The sequence below is a fragment of the Atheta coriaria genome, unplaced genomic scaffold (genome assembly GCF_025399875.1).
Source record: "Atheta coriaria isolate IRGN ID8LTWV9N9 unplaced genomic scaffold, Caltech_Dcor_3.1 hic_scaffold_6_pilon, whole genome shotgun sequence".
Lineage (NCBI taxonomy): Eukaryota > Metazoa > Arthropoda > Insecta > Coleoptera > Staphylinidae > Dalotia > Dalotia coriaria.
Window position 1 is genome coordinate 1,358,619 of NW_027045448.1, and position 22,126 is coordinate 1,380,744.

Genomic DNA, 22,126 nt, shown 5'->3' on the forward strand with positions numbered 1-22,126 from the left:
TAATATTTGAGTAATTTCTGTGCAATATTCAGTACAAACTTTAAGTTCCCAACAGGAATGTCGGCTTATACTTTTTTTATATTAATTTTATTCATATCATTCACATTTGAAACAATTAAATTAAGGCACAATGAATATTTTAAGTACATGGTTCCTATCAACAAGCATTCGATTGATTCGTAAATTATAAACTGGAAAATTAAGACGAACGTAATAAATAAGCTTAAACTAATTCATATCTTTAAGTACATGATGATTGAAGTAACAAAATTTTGGGATTTACGATCTCATTTGTTACTTTAGTTTGAGTTTGACTTGAGTATTTCATCGACAGTCGAATTTAATTCGAAATCTTCGCTATTTATGCTAGACGCATTAGTTTCATTCGCAGCGCTTGTTCCAGATATATCACTCTCTTTAATCGGAGATTTTAAAGATGCTTTATCAAAATTTAAACTGGTCGGAGAATGAGGACTGACTTCTGTTTTCAATTCTACCTCACTTGTAGACATAAAGTCTTCCTCATAGTTATCTAAATTATCATCAAATTCTTGATTCGAGGTGTACAATGATGGCAGAACAAAATCTCGTGACTTATTCGAACCGTGCTCGCGTGGTGACTTGCTGCGATATTTTTCAGACTTGGACGTTTTCTCACTTTTCTCAACTTCTGCAGAATGAGATTGATTATTTGATTGAAATCCATTCATTCCAGAGCTTGAATGATCTGTTTCATTAAACTCTTGGTCCTTCTCTGTCTCTACTGAGCTTTTATCCTTAATACTATCTTCAGCAATAGAACTAGTACCTTCATAAGTATCTTCTCTGCCATCAGAATTAACAGATCGAGGAGTGTTTGGTTTACTATCAATGTGCACATTAAATGTTTGATTCAAAAGAGGCACTTGTGCTTTGGTTTCCTGTAATAAATGGCCATTTGAAGATCCATCCATGCCGTTAACATTAGGAACATCTTTGAGATAACTTCCCAATAATTGAGATAATAGTGGGGATGATAAATCATCATCATTTAAGTGTAAATCATTGAGCAGTTTGTTTCTTCCATTGTATGAGTAGGCACTTTGATATGTCTCAGACTCATAGAGTTTTAATGTGTAATGCATGTTGTAATATTCCAAAAATTCATGCACCAGTGCAAAGAGAAGTTGGCCTTCTGGTTGTTCTAATTGAGATTTGATTTTATGATTGTGAAATGATGGTTTTGTCTGCAGCTTCTCTTCTTCAATGAGTGCCATAAATGTGCAGGCTCTAATTTGAGCCTGAAAATATACAAATAGTTTAAAACAATGCATATAAAATTAGCAAAAAAGCTTTTTTATGTAAATTTGCAAATTAATAGGCTATAATAAGTTGTTACCCTTATTTTAGCTAGTGAGCCATTAGCTTCCAGTGATTGTTGAACCAAATCTCTCAGTTCTGTATCTTCTTCAACCGACATCTTTTAAAAATAGATTAGTATCACAAGAATAGGCACGGTTCTTTTGAAGTTTACAATAACTTTGTTTATAAAAATGTTTGTATAGGCACTTTTCTAACCTAAAATTAGTAACCAAGCGAATGAAGGCAACGGAAGAAATTGGAATTGTCATCAAATAGAATCCGATCTTCAAAAACAACGGTCAACTGGAATGGGTAAACGTGATAATTTGTATAAAATAAATATTACAAAATATTCGCATACAAATGCATACAAACAATTTGAATCAAAGCAGAAAATAAATTATTTAAATTAGAGATCGTGTTACAATCGGAATTATTAAACTTAGGAATCATGTTTCATAGATAATTTTGCTTGTGCTTTTTGTTGCTCAATAGTGGAATAGCGAATTGACTTCAGCATTGAATACAAGGTGTGTGGAGGCACTTTCATGTTTAATAATTCAATCATTATCCTGCAAGAACAAATTAAAATGTAGAAAAAATCATTATTGATGTATTTTGTACTTGCTTTAATAAATTTGGATCTGCATGTATACCCGCCAATTCAGACAACTGTGGCAGTTCTTCTTGATGGGGACGGAGATTTTCAGTGCGCTTCATCTTGTTTTAATTAAATATTATTTCGTTTGTATTATACCTTCATTCCGTTTATCTTCAATCCACTATAATTTACGTACACTAATAATATGTATGTATATTACCTTACCATTGTATTTCAATATGTATGTATATTAAGTTGCCTACTATTTTCCTGCAACATTTGTCATGTGATATATCGATGACCAATCAGTATCGAGTAACCAAGGTTGTAGGCAGTGCAGGTTGCAAACGCATCGCGTGTGCCGAGTACGTGATATCTGTCGCTCCGTAGTCCATGAAATAAAAACGCGTTTGTAAGCGCCAGCCACCATCTACGCAGCAAAAGACACAAGAAACACACACGATGAACGAAAATAACGACGTTTACTCACAGAACTACGACACCGGATCATCGTCAATTGGACTACCAGGTAAATAGAAATTCTCGCGATTTTCCTGTTTGACATAACCTCAGTGTTAAATAATCAGTGTATGTATACTGCATGGAATAGTTCTAGATGTAATTCCGATTTATTTGTTTGCCAGGACTAAAGAACTTTTCATCACCGTACCTGAACTATGACCCCGTATATATACCCGCAACCCAACCTGAATATATTTTTTTGGATGGCAACAGCAAGCAGAGAGGCAGATTTGAACTGGCTTTTGGTCAAATTGGTGCTTCCTGTATGATTGGTGCAGCCATTGGTGGTGCAAATGGATTTTACAGTGGACTTAGAGCTACCACATTGGCAGGCCAAACTGGTAATTTAAGGAGGACACAGTAAGCTCAAAGAAACTACAATTTAAACTCAGAATTCTAATAATACTTTTTGTGCAGATTATTAAATCATGTAATGAAGAAGGGTAGCACAAATTCCAACATGTTAGGGTCTATTGCTGTTATATATTCAGCATTTGGTGTTATTCTATCCTATGCAAGAGGAGCTGATGATGATCTGAACACAATAGCAGCCGCAACAGCCACAGGATGCTTATACAAATCCACAAGTGAGTAGATTTAAATTTCATCTCCTAATAACATAAATTATTCAAACATATTGTGTGTGCATAGGTGGTCTGCGGTCATGTGGATTGGGCGGCGCTGTCGGCTTAGGAATATCATGTTTGTATGCACTGTGGAATAATCGCGATCGATTTACCGATGTCGGGCATTATAATCCAGCGTAAGCACTCTCAGACTTTCATATTATGCCTTCAATAATTAATAACATCTTACATCAGAAAATAACAATTGGAACAAAGTACGCCGGCGGGCTTGCGAAGTACTGCAGCATAGATTTAGTCATTATAATGCGCATTATGAGCAGGCGAAGACGAGCAAATAATTTGTGATCGAATTTAGTCATTTCCGCATTACAATTATTTGCTCATCTTGTTTTAATCTGAAGAGTGTGTAATTGTATTCATATGTACATAGAATGTACGTTTAGAATGATTACCTTACTGTGCTGTGATTATTTTTCAAAGGAAATGAATGATTAGACAAAAAATAGTTAATAACCAGGGTTATATACAGAGTATGAGTTGATAGTGGATGGTGTTATTGGTATTGCTAACCGTTATCAAACATATGCATAGTTACAGCTGATGAAACTATATGAACATAGTTGGATTAAATTACACTAAACTTACAAATTCGTTTTCTTTCTTTAGGAGATAACGAATCGGAGGCTTATTTTACTCACGTCTCATCAATATTACAACAAATGTAAAACAAGCAGACTTATTACTTTCTACTATTTAAAGTAATGTAGAAGTATTCGCATTGTAGAATAAATCCAACGGCGACAAAATGTATCATTTGTTTATTATAAATTTATTTGTTTACTACTTGAATTTGTATTTATTTTTTAATGTAACCTGGTTATTTATTTTTGTTTACAATAAAAGTACATACAAACTAATAATTACCTAAGTACATGCAATATTTGGGACCTGTTTCCTGTCCCTGCAAATCTTGGTAATTCCAAGCAGTTTTTTGATAAAATATTTTCCAAACATGGAACTTTGAACTTTGGTGAAGTCGACATGAAAGCATCATTTCGCTGCCTACGCATTATAACAACACAATGATGTTATACTACTGTATTTCTACAATTTTATTTCATTCCAAGTTGTATAGTTAATTGTAGGAGTAATTGCGATTTCTCATAGTTTATTTTTTATTTGCCCTACCCATCAACTTCACGATAAAAGTCGCAGATGAATAATAAAACACATATTTGCAGTTGTTCTTGCGTTATATTGTTCTTGAGTGAGTCGTAAGCAAATATATTCATAATAAAACATTCATTTTAATTTGGTAATCGGAAAACGCACTTTGAATTATTTTAGTTTCATATTTACGCCATTTGGGTGTTTTTCATTATATAATAATCAAAAAATTTTACTTTATTTGTGAAAATCTCTAAAAGTACTGAAATTTATTGAAATGATTTATTTATCACTCTAAGATTATGCCTTTATGCTTGTTTGGAGCCAACCACTTTCACCTTGAGTTTGAAACGCGCGCTAACTCGTCAGTTGCGCTCACCTCGCGTTCCGCGCCGCACGTTTCCACCTGAGTTTGTTTTCGTTAGGCGTTTTCGCCGCGTCCGACGCCAAGTCGCCAACAGGTATTTAATAAAACCAAAACGTTAGTGGGCCAGTGCATCAGGCGCTCCCTCTCCGTCAGCCCAACAAACACATAAACTCAAGAAAACAAGGTAAGTACCCTCAATTTACTTGTTTACTACTTGCTGTTTGCAAACAAACTTGTTTATTATGGGTCTGCGCACTCTTCGAGTAATCACATTGCTAAAAAAGAATAAAACAACAGTGAGTGAATCTCATGTTGGAGAGAGTATACTCGTAAGTAACGCGAACCGAAAGCGCGTGGAACGTGAATGAATGACACCTTTTGATTGGAATGCCTGTTTGGTCAACATTGCAACACAAAGTTTTGCGAGATTGAATCACTCTTAACGATATTACTTTTATCTAATCGCAGTCAGTTATCGTGATTAAATTTGTATCACATGCGGTAAATAGGGCAAGTGTGAAAGTTCATACGTACATACATAGTTAATTTTTATTATTTTATTGAAAGGAACGAATTTTTCATATGAATGTTAAAATTTTATGTCTGTTAACCGAAGCGAACTGGACACATATCTAATTTATAGTAATGAATTATTCAGAAATAAATTTGCGTGAAAAGCAGCAGCAGTTTGACAGCGTTGTGTGAACGTTGGGAACAAAGAACTTTCCTCCCGCGTTAAAGTTACTTCGTTTCTATACTCGCAGTACGAGTATACTCGCAACCAAGTCGCGCAGATAGGGACATGCACATTTACGTTTCCCACAGGTCATAGTAATTAAGCTCTATTAGTCTGGCTCTTTGACTACTATAATATTAGTCATGTTTGTAATACGTGTACAACTACAGACGATATGAAGCATATATTTTCCGGGCGGTTGAAGGAAATTTAAAAAATAATATTGACCAGGTATCCTTTATTTCATCATTAATTATCGATTTTTTTTTTAATCCAAGAAAACAAAAGCTTGAAGCATGTTTTAATCGCGCTACCACTAATTATTCTTTGGACGTAAACAATGACGCTTTCTTGTTATTATTGCAAGTATTTTCAACTTATTAATGGTATAAAGAAAATTACGCTTATATTTTATTTAATACAATAATAGACTTCCGCGTATGCGTCTTTGTACTACCTAGTACTACATAATTAATGACTGATAATGGAAAATCAATTTATACTGCCACTTCAAAGTCTCAAGATTTTCAAAGATTCTTGCAACGTGCATTGTTTTGCGTAGAAAATATTTAATGTTTGTATCGTCAGAATGCACCTACTTCCGGTCATTTTAACTGGCACTTGCATACCTACAAAAGTGCAGTTGGGAATTCTTACAATTAGGCATAAGTCGCAAAAGTCTTTTGCATTGATTATATCTTCTTGGTTGTAGTTTGACAAAATGAATCAACGACAAGCCGAAAACACTTTAAGTGTGATTTACACTCTATGCACATTTTTCGGTGCAACCGCATCGATCACCGCCGGAATTGCCTGGAGCCATTGGAAGGACACTCTTAATCAGTGCGGCACCAACTTAGACTTCAGAAACTGCAGCTGCATCTTTTATGGAAAACACACACCGAACCACTTTTTGGGTAATACATTTTTTGTTTATTGGTACAGTAATGAATTAGTATTAATACCTGAATATGTTGTTAACTTAGGTGGCGACACTGCTTCATGCGTTTGGATAACTTTTGGACCTTTGCTGTATGTCTTTATATCCGTTGGATTTGCTTGTTATCATGGATTTAGGGTGCTTTTTGGTGCCAAAGAAAATACTACTCGAACAATCACTAGTAAAAATGAGTAAGTACGATTTATTTAAATGTTCACATACACATTAGAAATCTTCTCAAACAAACTTTTTGCTTTGATTTTTTTATTAGTGCTGGCGAGACGATTATCATGCAAGCCGTGCATCATAACAATATCAGTCTGCTTTCACGCTGCTACTGGATTTTTGCTGCGTCCATGACCAGTATTTTAACATTATATTCTCTGATTCACTTCTCTTTCTACATTGATGGCTATTTCTACACGTGTCGCCAATATCGCCAGACTTTGGTCAATCAACTTGGTATCCATGGCACCCTTTTGCCAGTTCTGCATAATCGTTTAGCGTGCAACGCGATATTTGATTTCATGGACTACATCCAACCGGACACTGGAAACGCATATCGTGATGGATTTATCAACACCGCTGCAGATTTGATCATCGGCATAATAACGTCACTATTTGCTTGGGTTTTGTTCTTGTATGCGTCGGTACTGAATATTATGTTTGCGCGGAAACGTGTATAAGTAAATAACAAAATGAGACATGAAAGAAGAAAACTTTTGGATACAGATGTACACTATTGGAACGTAAAGGCAAGAGGAGAGAAAGAAAAGACGATTTTGCTGATTTGGCTGATGAGAAGTTAGTTTGGAAAACATTCAATTGAAAAACAAAACAGATTGAAAATATAACTTCAATAGAAATAAGAATCTAACACAATCAGTTCACCAATTACATGACAGTTACCACTTCACGCGGGTTTATTAGCTTCATTATTACCTTCACAGTTTCTTCACTATTGCTTAAAAAGGTTTTTTTATTGCCAAATACATTTAATGTAGTAATACTTTTTTATTTTGTAATTTTAACTTTTAAACTCGATCATCACAATTCACAAACTGTGTATTTAGTATTTAAGTCTTAATTAAGTATATTCAGTAATGCATAAAGAGATAAAAGAAATATGGCCATATATCAAATATCTGTTCATCACCTTCAATGTATGATCATCTCATTTACGTGTTATCATAATGTTCTCACTAGAATTTAAGTATTATTGTTGTCAAAGACAAAGTATAAATTGAATTGTAATGCAAGCAAATTTTGTAATAAAATACGTATTTGAGAATTCACCTATGGATCAATATTAATTGTGTTTGAAATGTGGTTGCACTGTTGGTTAAGAATAATCATAAGTCTTTTTTACATACTTTATTGAAATAGCAAGTACAATGAAATATAGCATTACATTGTCCACTGGCCTGTTCAATAATTGACTAGTTTTTGTTTTATGTATGAATATTCTATTGATTAATATTATCAAACTTATATAGTAGTGGAATACAAGAATAATTGTCGAATTAAACAGTATTAGTCGAATTCATTGGATTAGCTGTCGGCGGACTTGCCTGACTCGCCATCATGGACACAGCATTCTGCATTACTTGCTTCTTCAAGAAATCTGAAGTAACTGATGTTATACTCTCACTTGAACCAAATTTGCACTTCAAGTAACCATACAGATTTGCTCCAGTCAATGTAAGTGCAATAATAACTAACAACTGAATGAACATTATTAATCTATTATATATTAAATGGTTGCATAAAAACTTACCAGCCACTTTAAACTGAAACTGAATAATGCAGCCACAAACAATATGCCCCAAATAACAGGTGTGGCCACCAACGCCAACCAGAAAATAGTAGCTTCCTTATCATTCACCCTGTTCTGTGATTGACCCTAAAAGGAGGGCCACAATAATTTTTAAGTTTATAAATACGATATAAAAAAACAAATCTACATTTACCTTTCGAGATTCAAAGACCCAGTGTGACTGTCCATTGTCATCCACATAATTCCACCATCTTAAACCAACCATTAGCCTACCAGTCACATTTTTAACAGTCCAGAAATCCATAGATAAAAGTAACACAATAAATACAAAACTTGCTATAAAACTGTTACTGAAAAATCCACATAGGAGATATGTAGCAATGGAGCCACCTCGAAATGCCAAGTAAATAAAGGTAACATATGGATGCCTAAAACATAATTATAGAATTATTCATATTGCACTTAAATTTCAATTAATCAAATATTTATCAAAGCATTTGTAAATTGGTTTAAAATTTACGTGAATGATCCTTTTTTTGCTGCATCAATGTGGTCTTCTTCTCCAAAATCTAATGTATCATCCTCTAACAATGGAACCTTTAAAAACCAAATTTGTATTATATTCGTCGTATATAATTAGAGTTTTTCAAAGATTTTTACATTTCTTACCGAAGCCATGTTGGCAGGTTATAGGTGGTGTTTGTGTACAAATCATACGAATTGGTCGAAGAGAAATGTCAAAGGAATCGAGCATACATTTGTAGGCAACCAAATTTACCAAACTTGGGTGATTTTTTGATATGCCTTTCATATTTCTAGAAGTATATTTCGAAATTAAAAGTCGGATTTTTTTATTTCTGATTGTGGATTCCTAACAAACAATTTAATATGAGTGATTAATCATTGGAATATTTTCTCCAAGCTTGCTTGTTTTAGGTCTTATTGCCTTGTAAAGATCACATATAGGCAGAATACATTTAAACAATTATTGTCGTATATCTTTTAAATCGAATTCTGAATTAAAATTATGTATTAAAATAATAACCATAACATACCATAAAATTGTCCTCTTTGATAATTAGTAATAAAATAGTATTTTTTTAAATTTTTTTGATTAAAAGTTATAAATTATGCAAAATGGCGGATGCGCCTGACATTAATAATAATACCTACTATAATAAATTAATAAACACAAACTATCCCATTGTGTAGGGGGACTCTTAATTATCCAATTTAAACAACTTTTCACTTAATAAGACTAAGGGTTTTTTCTGTAGAAGTCAATAAGTAAAACGTGTATTCACATAGGGACTTAAAAATCAATTATCTCAGGAACTAGAAGAGATAAACAAAAACCGAAAACACTTTAATGCTAGGTATGAAATTCTAGGAAAGATAACGTTTAAAAACTTTCAAATAAAACATATGCCGAAAAAATTTTCCACCGCAATTTTCTCATAGAATAATAAAGTTAGAAAAGAACTTTCTTCATTTTGTTGATGTCGTGATAAGGATCTTTAAAATGGCAGATTTAGTTTTTCCACTTGACTCTTTTTGGACTCAAAAAACTTTTTTTAAGCTAGAAGAAAATGCAAAACGCTAATCGATTGAGTTTTCCAAGGGGATGAAAGATATGAAGTCAGTTTTCTGATAACATCAATATTACGGAAAATGGGTGGTAAATTCAAAACTGATTAAATAAAACTACCTCTCCAATTATCCCCAAAATTTCCAAACTGATGAAAAACAATGCCAGGAATGCATTAATCCAGGTTTGGTTGCACTATCTTAATTAGTTTTTAAGTTACTGACCATTTTTAATTATTACATAAGTGTTAATAACTGAAAATTTTAACATGTTATATAATGTAAATTTTAATTCTACATACGAATATGAAACCCGTTTTTCTTTATCTCTAATGGTTTTCAAGATATGTTTGAAAAACTGGTTTATTCGTTTCCTCGGTTATTTCCTAAGCTAAAAATAAAAATTGGAAATTACAACTTTTTATTGTCAAATAATGAAGAACATGTGATTCTACATACTATATCTTAATAAAATTTTGTTCCAAAATAAAGCTTTTTGATAATAATAACCCAAACTAAGTCTGGTTTTGTCCCTATTCAAATTACATACATTTTTTTAATTAAATTGCAAATAGGGCTTAAACGGTAAATGCTAGCCAAAAAAGTTACTAAAATAATCGATATAGAATTAAATGATCTATCCGAATCGGAAATCAAAATTTAAAAATTCCAACTTTGAATTTTGAACATAAAAAAGAGAAATCTTTTGCTTTTCTTATAACAAAATCTTTTCGTTAAATTTTTTTATGCATGTTTTGTCGTTTTTTAAGAAGGGTGCCATCTTGAAAAGAATTCTTTAAGGATCAAGAATATGAATATGATATTTTTTTCCGTAGCCCTCTTAGTTCTCGAGATAAACACAATTTAATCTCGTCGCTTTCAATGGAAAAATTTTAATAAAAGTCTGTTCCGGTTGTTCGACCGAAAAAAATTTTAAGAAAATAAGTTCGACGCTGTTCTTCGACCGAAAAAAAATGTTTGCAAGAAAGTTCCACCCTGTTGTTTGGCCGAAAATATTTTAAGAAAGTAAGTTCGACTCTGTTCTTCGACCGAAAAAAAATATTAACCAAATTTTTTGGAAAGATGCTAATTTTTAAAGGGCATTTAAAGATACTTGTAAAAGGGCTAGAAGGTTTGAAAGGCATGCGTCATATAGAGGGACTCTCGAGCTCTGACATGGCTGTGAGAAACTCGAAAAAAATCAATTACTTCAGGAGATACAGGGCGTTTTCCTCATCATGTTTACAAATTTTTATAAAAATTACAATTTTTAAGAGCATTTTAGGGTACTCTTGGACTGGGTAGAGGATCGAATATACGTATATACTCTAAAAAAGCCTTGATTTATACTATGACAGTAAAAATGTATGATGCTCCAGCTTTTTAAAGGTCCAAATAAATTATTCATAAAATATTTCATAGCAACACCACATCATAAACAATACATTTCCACTAATACGCGTAATAATTGCTAATCTTGTAAAAATCTAAAATTTTAATATAAATTTCTGTATATCTATGTATATCTATATATCTATATGTATATCTATTTATCTACAATTATTTGGCTTGTGCAGATTATTGAATTGTTGAGGCACTTACGTGATGAAACTCCATAATTATCGTCAAATGAAAAAATCAACACTGTGGCATCATCAGGCAGATTACGAAAATGTTCAAAATTATAATATGTTGATGTGTTCATTCAATGTTAATTGAAATTGATCATAGAATTAAAGTTGTAAACGTTGGTAATGTTTCCACTTTGTTTGTATCTTGCGTCCTCATTACAATCAGTTTAATTATTAATCGAATAAAGTCATAAAACATTCATCATAAGATAGCACTTAGTCATAATATTTATTAATTGCTGTCGCCAACAATATCCGTACGACGCAATCGAAATTTTATTAATTTATTATTATACTGCAATGCATGTTCGACTGGATACATAATACATATTTCATCTAATCGTTTAGTGATGTTGTAATTTATATTATGTGTTAACCCTTAACATGGTTTATTGAATTACCACCTCTTGTGTTTGTGCCAGTAGACAATAACTTATTCTAATATTTTCGAATTCTTTTCGCAAAGAAAATAAATCTTCAATTCCGAGAAGGTGTTAAACAGAGAAGTTCCGATAAATATACCGTTGCTGAATGGCGAACATGAAAAGCTATGCAAAGTACTAACTTATTCTGTGCTTGAAGTAAGTACATTAAGGTCATCAACCATCAACCATAAATACAAAGTGTTAATGCTGCAATAAAAATGTATTAGAATTATGTAAAGACTCTTGCGAATGTCCTTCACCTTAACACACAATAGCGCTAATTTACTTTTGAATTGTATTTTTAGCGTTTCAATATCTTTAAAAGTACAAAACCATTACTGTTATTAAAGTTAATTTGAAATGTACATCTCATAATACATATAAATTGAACATGACTTTTTTGTATAAGATTAAATCGGTATTAAGTCATTTGCACTGTATTACAAATTGTATTTCCTGTTCTCTTTTCCACGAACACACTTAATCCTTCGTGGAATGTTTTTCTGAAAGCACTAAGATTAAAATATTCTGCTCAGCAATTTTGGATACAGTTTAAATTAAAACAATACCTGGAACGAATCGGACGATAATAAATTTGTCGACGAATTTTAAAAGAAATCGATAGCTCATGGTTTTTATAATGATTTCTAAGTATTTTGCCGCGTCCAGCGGCAACCATTTCCGCTTTGATAAATAATTTCATAAATAGTTAACTCTCTGGTTATCAAACAACTACGTATTTACAAAATATTCCTTGCACATTTGATGCGTGCATATAATTCGGCCATGCTCATCATCACGCTATCGTTTTCTTCAATCAAGCGTCGTTGACCCGATCGACCTGTGTCGTGCAATTAAAACATCTCGGCACCATCTCGTCCAATCCTTCAGCGAGTCTCCATAATTCGTTCTCGGAGCGTGGCGAACGGGCATAAAATGTATATCAGCTAACATGAATCAATTTGTTCGTCAGTACGTTTTCACGCTTCGCAAACAGCGTGCGGTTGATATTCGCTGTAAGGAAGCGCATTCATCAAACGCAAGTGCATTTCAGTAGTACGAGTATGACTAGTATCAGGCTTAAACAAATATTTGTATTAAAGTGTGATTTGCTAAAGTTGTAATCTTATACAAATAGAGGTATTCTCGTTCGACCATTTTGAGTTCGGAATAAATATTGAAAGGTATCCTCCTGTGAACTCTCGAAACACCCAATACTGAACATACTACATGCAAGCGTCTGACCAGCATCGCACATAATACGAAACGGCACCATCGAACAAGTGGGAAGCGGCAACAAACACGAAGTGCCGCAAGTGCTGTACAACTCCAAAGGAAGACAAAGAGGAGACCGCTCGAGTGGGTACCCGGCGACCACCGCCTGTGCGAGCGTGCCTCTTGAGATCTTCGTGTCGTCTCGCTCGTGCGTCCGTGGGCGCATACGGGCCGCCGCTGGCCCAGACAGCGCGGGACCAAACTTAGTGCCCTTCCAGACAGCGTGGTACCTGACCGGCTTCTCTTCTCGCCAACGCCGGCACTCCCCGGACCTCACGGCTTTCGCCACCACTCGCACGTTACGACTGCTGCTTTTACGTCCCTGTGTGCTTCTTCTTCTTCTTCGAGTGCCACACCATTCAAACATCGAGTGCCGCCAACGCGAGCGCACGTTTTCAAGGAGTTGGCGAGATCTGTGCGCGAACAAGTGTGTTTGACAAACTTCGAATCGCATGCAAATTCAGTGGTTGGAGTTGAAAGCAAACGTGCGAGAAATGAAGAGAGCGCTAAGTTATTAAACATTGCCCGCGGTTGTTATGGACTTCTTGGTGACGATTGCACACTAATCCTCGTTCACTCTCGAATTGTATTTGTGTTTGATATATTTTATTTCCGGGAAAGGGAGCGGCAAGATGTGGGGAAATTGTGGGATTTTCGTTGTGCTTCTTGCCGCACTGGACGTTGTCATTGCATTGGTGAGTAAAAGTTAGAAAATAACACTTTATATTTAATAGCAAAATTTGCACTTTCCATTATTCAGCAATTGCTGTTTAAACGCGTATTTAAAGAGCTTTTAAGTTCAAGCAAACCGAAAACAAATTTACTTACTATTACAAAGTGTTGAGTAAGTGAACATTAAACATTTAATTGTCTGCATATAACAGAATTGCTTCGTTTAATTTCAAATTGACTCCTAACATATTTATAAATGACTGTTATTGTGAATAATCGCCCGAACGTGTGGCCTGTCCTAATCGAATGACAATTACAGTAAACTTCATGTCGAGGGCTTGTCTGACGTGAAAAAAAAAAGAGAAACAGCTTTGGGTTAATGTTAATGCCGGGCCGACACTTGTACGTTCAGGTATATTTATGCGAGGGCCGAGAAGCGCAGATATGACATGATACGGCGCGCTCGCACAGGTGTGAGATACAATGGGATCCGAGATGCACACCTGTTCGTGGCTTCGGTCACTTCAGCGGTCCGAGCTGAGCAGGCACACTCGCACGCTCATTTATCGAGGATATACATGCAACACCAATACCGGGCGTTCGCCAATTGAGTTCGCGCGGTTCCTCATCGATTGCATCCCGACGCCCGTTTACGGGAACACTCGTTGGCGAGTGCCCGCGAATAGGTTCATGTGTGTCACATTTCGAGCGCATGTAGATTTGTAATGTGTGAATGTGCGGCGGCAGCGTTTATCGGAATGCAGTCGCTCGTATTTCTGAACACCTGGCCGACACGCGGCTCATTTTGTATGTGCGAGTGTGTGTGTGTATATGTTTTTTTTTTGTTTTACATCATATCAGTTAGTCGCGTCTCCTCTTCGCGATGCTTCGGTGTTTGTCCACAGGGACGTGTGTATCTGCTGAAGACCGTCCCGTTCTGATTTGTTACGCCGATAAACCGTTTATACAATGTCAATGTATTTTTTTCTTCATTCTCCACTCTCAAGGTGCTAGACTGAAATGGTTACAGTTTATCATTTGTGTGATAAGATCTTTCACACACAATGCCTCTCTTGTTTGATGTGATCAGTGTTTATGTTGAATGACATTGATACTTATGCTACAATGTTGAAGAAAAAGAAACTGAATTCGGACTTTTTTATAAACTTCTCGCGATAATGCATTTGCCGACGTCAAATGTACCGCAATTAATAAATGTCACAATAGAACCAGATTAATGATATAAATATTCGGTTCGTCTCTGGACAGAGTTCAATCTTAATTATCACTGGACCGAATAGAATATTTTTGCGATTCGTGACTGAACCACTTGCGCGGAATTGATTTTAATTAAGCAACAAGTATCAATCAATTAAAAATGTTATTTTGTTATATGAAACAAAAGATCATTTACATAACCAGTCTTGTTTTTAACAGGGGTTCGTTTCGGTGACGCATCCAAATAGTTTTTATGTTAAAAAGTTCGCAATGAGACAAAATCAAATCGATTGTGGGAAGTTTTGGTCAAAGCAACCGACAAAACGTGTGAGAATTCGAACCGAACACGAATTTGACCGCCTCTAATATTTTGGGTTGAATCGTAAATCATACCTTTTTTCTTCAAGATTGTCAGCAAAATGTAAAGCATTATGTTTTAATTTTCGCTTAAATGCAATTTGATTCTTTTCCTATCACTTTCCCAACGTTTCAACGTCATAATTTCGGCATGCTATCTGTGAGAAGTCCATATATCATGTTAACGCTTCGTGGTCAACAAGCGTAACTAATTCACTTTACAGATCGTGCTCGATGATGAATTCAACGTGCAGTCGTCCGTACTATTTTAATGCTTTGGGCGTTACCGCCGTGTTAAAAATATATTTCATGATTTTTAATTGTTCCAGGGCCCATGTGAACCAAAATCGTGTAAACTAGGTCTGGAAGCAAGGAAAGCAGTGTGTGGATCAGATGGTCTCTCATATCCTAACAGATGCCATTTAGAAATGGCACGCTGTCGCAACGAGAATATTACATTCGTCGACCGCGGTCCCTGCAAACGGCCGAAAACCTGCTCGGAATACGCCAACGCGTATCCGACGTACAAATTCAAACCGGCATGCAAACCGGATGGCAGCTTCGCCCAGTTCCAATGCTCACCCGAAGTGGGCTATTGCTGGTGTGCAATGCCAAACGGCCGGCCCGTGCCGGCGACCATCAAACGCCATAAACCCGGCATCAGAGATCGCTGCGGTCGCATTGGCAAGAAAACCACGCGTAGTTCGCCGAAAAATCAGCGCCGCGGACGTAATTGCAGTTGGGAAGACAAGGCCCTCTTCAATCGCAACCTCTTACATATCTTCAAGAGTGATTGGCTTCGTGACCATCCTGCAGCCCGCGGTATCGCTACCAATGACTCAGTCGTGCTAGAATGGAAGTTCCATAAGATGGACATCGACCACAACGAGAATCTGGACAAGAACGAATATAAGGATCTCAAACGGCTCGTGAAGCAGGTCGTCAAGCCGAAGCGATGTGCCAAGAGCTTCGCGAAGGCGTGCGACATGAATCGGGATCAAGTCATTGGAAAGACGGAGTGGGCGCAGTGCTTGACGCGCGACGGGATGGACGGTAGGTGTTTACCGCTGAAATGAGTATGAGCTAGCTGTAGCGACGATTGGGCACTAGCATTTGGACAGCGTAGTTGCCTGCGTAACTGTAGAGGTACTTGCGTGCACTCGGTGGCACTTGGGGGCTCTGACAAGTGCTCGCTCGATTCAATTTGTTTTATTAAGACGCACGCACACACCATCCGGTCGGTGCGCGCGCCTTAATATATATCATTGTAGAGTGTGACTTTAATCTGTGGGTTGTATTATTAGGAAGTAACTGGTAATTGTGGACCATTCTATTGCTACATTTTAAATTTGTTATGTCGGAGACAGGCTTGAGGTGATAATCCATAAATCGGTAGTTTAGACGGCGAAAAAGAAAATTTCTTAAACATCCTACAATTTCTAGCTGTCAGACAAAACGGGTTTGGTTGTTACTATTTTGCTTTATAAATTACAGCTATACAAAATTTTATTTAAAAGAAAATTGAAATGATATTACATAACGGGTGATTTCTTGACAAAACCAGGAACCAAGGACTGTTTTTTGTTTTCTTTTACTTCTGGTACATCAATGAGTAGCGCACAGTAAAGATAGTAACAATATTTTTAAAAATTTCAGCTTCTAACAAGGTTTTGGTATTTCCGTAACTTTGTATAATTATTTTGCTTAAATATAATTTGTGTAGTTCTTCTAGTTTTCAGTAGAAATCGTAGGGTAGGGACGTCGCAATGCTAGTAAACGAGCATTGCCATTCGCATACTTTGTTGTGAACTTAAATAGTTTTTATGCGTGTGTTTATGTCGCTGCGCGTAGACGTTGGAGGGCAAAGCGGCACGGACGACTCACAGGATCCGGAGGAAGAAGAAGACGCCGAGGTGGACGTGGGAGACGTGCTCGATCTGCCATTGCCGCCGGTGCGCACCGTTCGTCCTGATAGTAATAATTTTCTATCAAAACGCACGATACGACGACTGAATCATATGTTTTTAGTCCTCGTTGACAACACACCGTACAATACGCCATCCGATATGGAAGACACGCATGACCACAGCAAGGACGACGATGTCACGGACTGCAAGGCGGATCGAAAGCTCGCCTTGGACGAAGGCTCTCAACTTGATTATGTTCCTGAGTGTACGTTGGACGGAAGATATGCTAAGGTAGTATTCACATAATAGTTATAATAATGGTAAAACTAAAAGTATTTATTTGAAAATAGGTGCAGTGTTATAAGTCGGCTGGATACTGTTGGTGTGTAAATGAAGATACGGGCAAAAATATTCCGGGCACTTCTCTCAAGGATAAAATGCCTACTTGTGATTCCACGACTGTCACTCGACCAATGAAAGGTTGTCCAGAAGATAAGAAGGTGGCGTTCTTAGCAGATTTGATGAATTATTTACATACAAATATGCTGCGTGAAACAAGTGGTACCTCAACAATACCTGGGTACGAAAGATGTCTTTAAAACTCAAAATACAAGAGAATATAATTATGTGTATGATTGCAGATCTAAGGAGGAACGCATAGCTGCGTGGAGTTTCATATTCTACGATAAAAACAAAAACAAGTTTCTAGATAAGGCGGAATGGAAAGCTTTCAAGGACGCAATGTCCTTGGTAAAAAATCTAAAACGTTGTGGTAAAAAATTGCCGCGATACTGTGATATAAATAAGGATCGATCTATTAGTCTGACCGAGTGGCAGAATTGTCTAAACGCTAATCAACATCAAGTTACTTGTAAGTATAGTATTTTTTTTTATTCTTTTATGTGCGAAATGATCATTACAATTCATATCTTGTGTTTTAGCCACATCAAGACCAAATCCGTTGTCTATACTTATAGAATAGAATAGCATTCAACTAAGGATTTTCTCTACAAAGCCAAAAGAAGATTCAAGCAATGAAGCACGCAATTTAATAGAACTTCATTTGGCAAATTTAACGTTTATATGCGTAAGCCTATAATTAATTGCTCGGAATAATTTCGAATGTGATCTTAGGGTAGTTGAACGAATTCTGGATACAAACGCGTGGTGCTATCACGCAAGATCGTCGTAGCGTTGATATTTTTACTTTAGTAAATACTCTATTGGTTAATGTTGATTAATGATTGATGTATACTTCCATTTAATTATATAAAATAAAAAGCTCGCAAAATTAGAAACCACACATTAAGATGTTTAGTTTAAACTAGTGTGCAGTAATGTTTGATATAGAATTTGACCTAAGAAAACAGATTAAGAATCTAAACCGATTTGAATTGTAAGTATTGAATGTGTATGTATGCTTGCATGCTTACCAAATGAGGCTAACCTCAAATTCTGTGGTCTTATTTTGCGCTCAAACAACTTCCATGGTTAAAAGTTGAAATTAAAATTGTTTTTACCGATCGCACAAAATATGTCACAAACAAAATCAAATACCAATGAATCAGTGAACGATTCTGATGCATCGATATCAACGTCCACATCCAGTTCCAAGAATGATTCAGGTAAAACACGAGTTTCATCTGGGAGAATAGCAAAGAAGTCAACAAATAATGCGTCAGAACAGTCAACAAGATCTGCAAATCCTAGAAGACTGGCTGCCCTAGCAACTAATAATAAATTATTGGACAATTTTAATCCAGATACAAGTAATCGCGAGAAAAGAAAACTTGAGAGAAAACTAAAATCGAAAACAATGCCAGGTGCTGCCTTTGACTCAGTTGGATACCACATAGGTACAGGCATCAGTATGTGTGACTGTTTGGATTCTGCATGTCCAGGATGTTTCTTTCCATGCAAGAAATGTTCAAGTCATAAGTGTGGACCAGACTGTAGAAATAATAGGAAAATTGTTTATGAAAGTGTTGAGTTTCATGGCTTTAGTTATGTTAAAAAAAATCCATTGGAAAAGTGAGTGTTGTAACATGTGTCAGTGGATTAAAAATGAAACATTTATAGATTCTGGACAAGCAGCAATTATATTTGTGTATGAAAATTCTATGAGTCTTGACTGATACAAGTAGTATTATGGAGGAAATTGACAAAATTGGGAAATATGAGTGAATACTTATGGTCAATTTAGCTGTAATGTTTTGTAAAGTAATAAATCAGTTTTTAGAAAATAAAAATGTACATAAAAATGTTCTGGAAAGTTTAAGATAGTTAAAGCAAACATTGCAAAAAAAGATTTTATGCTAAAAATATAATTCTTTCTCTGAAAGAAATAATTAATTATTTTCCTCTCATTGTTCTATTTTTGCACGATTCTTGAACTTGTACGGGGTTAATTCTGTCCAGTGTTTTACTAACAGCAGCGCCCTCCATCCGGAGTTTTTTGCGCGATGAACAGCTGAACGTCAGGGAATAGTCGAATAGTAGTCGGCGGTAGTCAACATAGCGGCGTATAAATGAAGTTCCCTCGATTGTATTGTACGTTCTCAATTAATTCTACGACCAGAATAATGAAATACGCGTGAGTCAATAAGGGTGCGGAGTTAATCAGTACTTCGTCAAGTTGAACCAACTCAAATGTTCATATTCAAGACCCCATGGAGTTGGCGAAAATTGTTGTCCCACAGGGACTGCTAAAAACATGGGAAGTTGTTTCGGGCGATGTTTACCCAAATCGTCCTGCCGCAACAGTAACTCGGTTGATTTCAATTTTCTCATTGAAGAGGTAAATAATGTTGTTTCATATGTAATCCTGTTTGTTTTTTACAATATTAATACTTGTTTTAGAATACCTTTCCATACAAGAAGTCAAGGCAAGTATTATTTCTTTTAGATTATAATAATTTGTAATTGATCTGGGGATTTGCAGGGGGTTTCTTGATAAATGGTTTCTTAGGAGGAAATCAAAGAAGGGACTACAGGTAATTATATTTGCATTTTATGGGTATTTATTATCTGAACATGAAAATTTTGATTTGTGTTTATTTTAGCTGCAAAAACCTGTGTTGGAATTGGTTGATGACATGCTGAATCCACATCTTTCATATTACAATAGGCTTAGTGAATCCCAACAACTACCAAGCACAAGGTTGGTTAGTTGGTTACTGCTGTAATGAGTATTCCACTTTAATTAAATTACTCTACTGTACTATCAACTTATTTTGCAATGTATCTACATTTTTCAGTTCTTGTCACAGCAATGACATACCTTTACAATCATTAGATGCAAGAGCACTTTTGGCGAAGACCACAGTTTCAACGCCTGCAAGCTCACTAGATTTGGAATGGGAACATGAAATAGTCCAACCGTCAATGGTCCCTGACACGTCTGGAAGCTCGTGGACCGCGTTTGGAGATGACAATTGCAGTGAATCTAGTACGCGAAACACAGCTCCAGCGTGCAATAGTGAGTCGTGGTCGCGCATATCTTCGGCTAACTCATTGGAATGGGATAGTGTTCACAATTCATTAAATCCTAGTCCTCCCGCATCGGAAATCGACAATGACACTCAAGTTTTGCTGAACGAAATTGAAAGGCTCACGTCGCAAACGTTGCAGGAAACTGGCAGAGATCTGATTAGTTGATTAAGATAAGTGCAGCTCATGAATATAATTTCACTTTAAATACACTCTAGTCAATAATTATAAGAATTTCATATATGAGAATCCTATATGGAAATATTTCAGTGAAGCAATGTAGGAAAATTATTTAATTTCTTACATTCTCTCAGAAATATATTTTTTAAGAAGAGGGACATTGTTTCATTGAAATTACAATGATTTTATTGAATGAACCACAAGACTTCAAACTAGTCAATGATTGTGGGATCTGATATTCCCTCCAAATTGAATACTGAGCTTTATAGTGCTAATTTCTATTTAAGTTTATTACGTTTGATTTAATTGTGAAAGTTTAACCGATTTGGAAAGGGTGGGACCAAAGGAAATAGTAATATGCAGAGTGGCCTTGGAGACAGTTTGATGAAATGGCGCTGGATGCTGAAAAGAGAATACTTTAAATAGAAGGGCTTATAATAGAAATAGGTGATAATTTTTATCAGAATTCATAATTGTGATTCTCTTAATTCTCATATTTCTAACTGCTATCATAGTTTAAATATCTGTTAATTTTAAATTTTTAAGATTGAATCTGGCGAACGCGAGTGGTTTTAATGTTCAAAGTCATTACAATCAACCTAAACTAAAGGAACATATCATGCAATTTTGTAGAAACTAAGTGCTCATACATTTCCAAATTACAAATCGAATCTTATTTTGGATGAGAATCTCTTACTTATACCTATATGAAGTTGTATTATGTTTACAAGAACAAAAAAAAATCAGATATTAAGATGTATGACATTGACGATGCATATTCAAGAATGGTGGTTAGTAAGAAATATAATTAATTTTGGTAGCTATATATGTATCTAATAAATTGCATAAGGTTGTAGCATTGATGTATGTGTTTATTTAAAAAGATTCAATAAACAAATAATATTTGTCAATAGTTTTGCGAAAGACATAGAAATGAGGTAAAAAAATCAAAAGTTTTGTAAATATCATAAAATTAATTTACGTGTTATATATAAATGAAAGGATAATTGTTCTAAACCCATACTTTTAGCGAAATTTTTATTAACATTATAGCTTTATTTGATTTATCATTATAATGTTATAACATGTGTTATATATTCGAAGCCTTTATGACGATCTTCATGTAAATGTATATATACTTCAGAAGATGAAATCATATATTCTGTGGTCAACGTACAACAACACATCGAATAGAAATAAAACAAAGCAAATTACCAAATTACTTGATCTTTGGGTTCCACTTCTTTTTTCTGCCTACCTATGTTACACGTGGACCCTTTGATCATATTCCTCAGGTGGATAATTATTGACAAGATAGGATATTTCGAATTTCAATTAATAACAAGC

At 35.3% G+C, this 22,126-nt stretch overlaps 6 protein-coding genes and 1 long non-coding RNA gene across 12 annotated transcripts; 4 read left to right on the forward strand and 3 right to left on the reverse strand.

The window, feature by feature from the left end:
- Nucleotides 1–60: 60 nt before the first annotated feature.
- Nucleotides 61–1,781, reverse strand: LOC135793428 (uncharacterized). The gene is made up of 2 exons (XM_065304391.1): nucleotides 1,379–1,781; nucleotides 61–1,280 (listed from the first exon to the last, which is right to left on the reverse strand). Exons 1-2 carry the CDS (start codon nucleotides 1,457–1,459, stop codon nucleotides 300–302), a joined length of 1,062 nt encoding a protein of 353 aa, XP_065160463.1. The 5' UTR covers nucleotides 1,460–1,781; the 3' UTR covers nucleotides 61–299.
- A 489-nt stretch (nucleotides 1,782–2,270) lies between these two features.
- Tim23 (translocase of inner mitochondrial membrane 23) lies at nucleotides 2,271–3,971 on the forward strand. 2 transcript variants are annotated; one of them, XM_065304402.1, is made up of 5 exons: nucleotides 2,271–2,471; nucleotides 2,587–2,824; nucleotides 2,882–3,051; nucleotides 3,116–3,227; nucleotides 3,286–3,971. In XM_065304402.1, the coding sequence occupies exons 1-5, from the start codon at nucleotides 2,405–2,407 to the stop codon at nucleotides 3,290–3,292; spliced, it is 594 nt and encodes a 197-aa protein (XP_065160474.1). In that variant the 5' UTR covers nucleotides 2,271–2,404; the 3' UTR covers nucleotides 3,293–3,971. The 2 variants fall into 2 exon arrangements, with proteins under 2 accessions (XP_065160474.1, XP_065160475.1); XM_065304403.1 differs by having other exon boundaries at nucleotides 3,718–3,971.
- Nucleotides 3,972–4,574: 603 nt separating this feature from the next.
- LOC135793431 (uncharacterized) lies at nucleotides 4,575–7,556 on the forward strand. 3 transcript variants are annotated; one of them, XM_065304393.1, is made up of 4 exons: nucleotides 4,575–4,769; nucleotides 6,034–6,238; nucleotides 6,308–6,452; nucleotides 6,533–7,556. In XM_065304393.1, exons 2-4 carry the CDS (start codon nucleotides 6,043–6,045, stop codon nucleotides 6,945–6,947), a joined length of 756 nt encoding a protein of 251 aa, XP_065160465.1. In that variant the 5' UTR covers nucleotides 4,575–4,769; nucleotides 6,034–6,042; the 3' UTR covers nucleotides 6,948–7,556. The 3 variants fall into 3 exon arrangements, with proteins under 3 accessions (XP_065160465.1, XP_065160467.1, XP_065160466.1); XM_065304395.1 differs by lacking the exon at nucleotides 4,575–4,769 and adding an exon at nucleotides 5,269–5,552; XM_065304394.1 differs by lacking the exon at nucleotides 4,575–4,769 and having other exon boundaries at nucleotides 5,883–6,238.
- Nucleotides 7,557–7,620: 64 nt separating this feature from the next.
- On the reverse strand, nucleotides 7,621–8,826 carry LOC135793433 (uncharacterized Golgi apparatus membrane protein-like protein CG5021). Of its 3 annotated transcripts, none has more exons than XM_065304399.1 (5): nucleotides 8,708–8,826; nucleotides 8,559–8,635; nucleotides 8,232–8,466; nucleotides 8,039–8,164; nucleotides 7,621–7,985 (listed from the first exon to the last, which is right to left on the reverse strand). In XM_065304399.1, exons 1-5 carry the CDS (start codon nucleotides 8,714–8,716, stop codon nucleotides 7,785–7,787), a joined length of 648 nt encoding a protein of 215 aa, XP_065160471.1. In that variant the 5' UTR covers nucleotides 8,717–8,826; the 3' UTR covers nucleotides 7,621–7,784. The 3 variants fall into 3 exon arrangements, with proteins under 3 accessions (XP_065160471.1, XP_065160470.1, XP_065160472.1); XM_065304398.1 differs by having other exon boundaries at nucleotides 8,699–8,789; XM_065304400.1 differs by having other exon boundaries at nucleotides 8,039–8,152; nucleotides 8,699–8,788.
- A 2,700-nt stretch (nucleotides 8,827–11,526) lies between these two features.
- Nucleotides 11,527–12,042, reverse strand: LOC135793441 (uncharacterized). The gene is made up of 2 exons (XR_010548634.1): nucleotides 11,942–12,042; nucleotides 11,527–11,888 (listed from the first exon to the last, which is right to left on the reverse strand). It is a non-coding gene; the product is annotated as an uncharacterized lncRNA (long non-coding RNA).
- Nucleotides 12,043–12,600: 558 nt separating this feature from the next.
- Nucleotides 12,601–18,413, forward strand: LOC135793426 (SPARC-related modular calcium-binding protein 1). The gene is made up of 7 exons (XM_065304387.1): nucleotides 12,601–13,651; nucleotides 15,533–16,256; nucleotides 17,055–17,177; nucleotides 17,232–17,401; nucleotides 17,461–17,690; nucleotides 17,752–17,981; nucleotides 18,052–18,413. Exons 1-7 carry the CDS (start codon nucleotides 13,589–13,591, stop codon nucleotides 18,090–18,092), a joined length of 1,581 nt encoding a protein of 526 aa, XP_065160459.1. The 5' UTR covers nucleotides 12,601–13,588; the 3' UTR covers nucleotides 18,093–18,413.
- A 1,143-nt stretch (nucleotides 18,414–19,556) lies between these two features.
- LOC135793432 (uncharacterized) lies at nucleotides 19,557–22,001 on the forward strand. Its single transcript, XM_065304396.1, has 5 exons — nucleotides 19,557–19,907; nucleotides 19,970–19,995; nucleotides 20,052–20,103; nucleotides 20,173–20,270; nucleotides 20,368–22,001. The coding sequence occupies exons 1-5, from the start codon at nucleotides 19,824–19,826 to the stop codon at nucleotides 20,765–20,767; spliced, it is 660 nt and encodes a 219-aa protein (XP_065160468.1). The 5' UTR covers nucleotides 19,557–19,823; the 3' UTR covers nucleotides 20,768–22,001.
- Nucleotides 22,002–22,126: the final 125 nt, after the last annotated feature.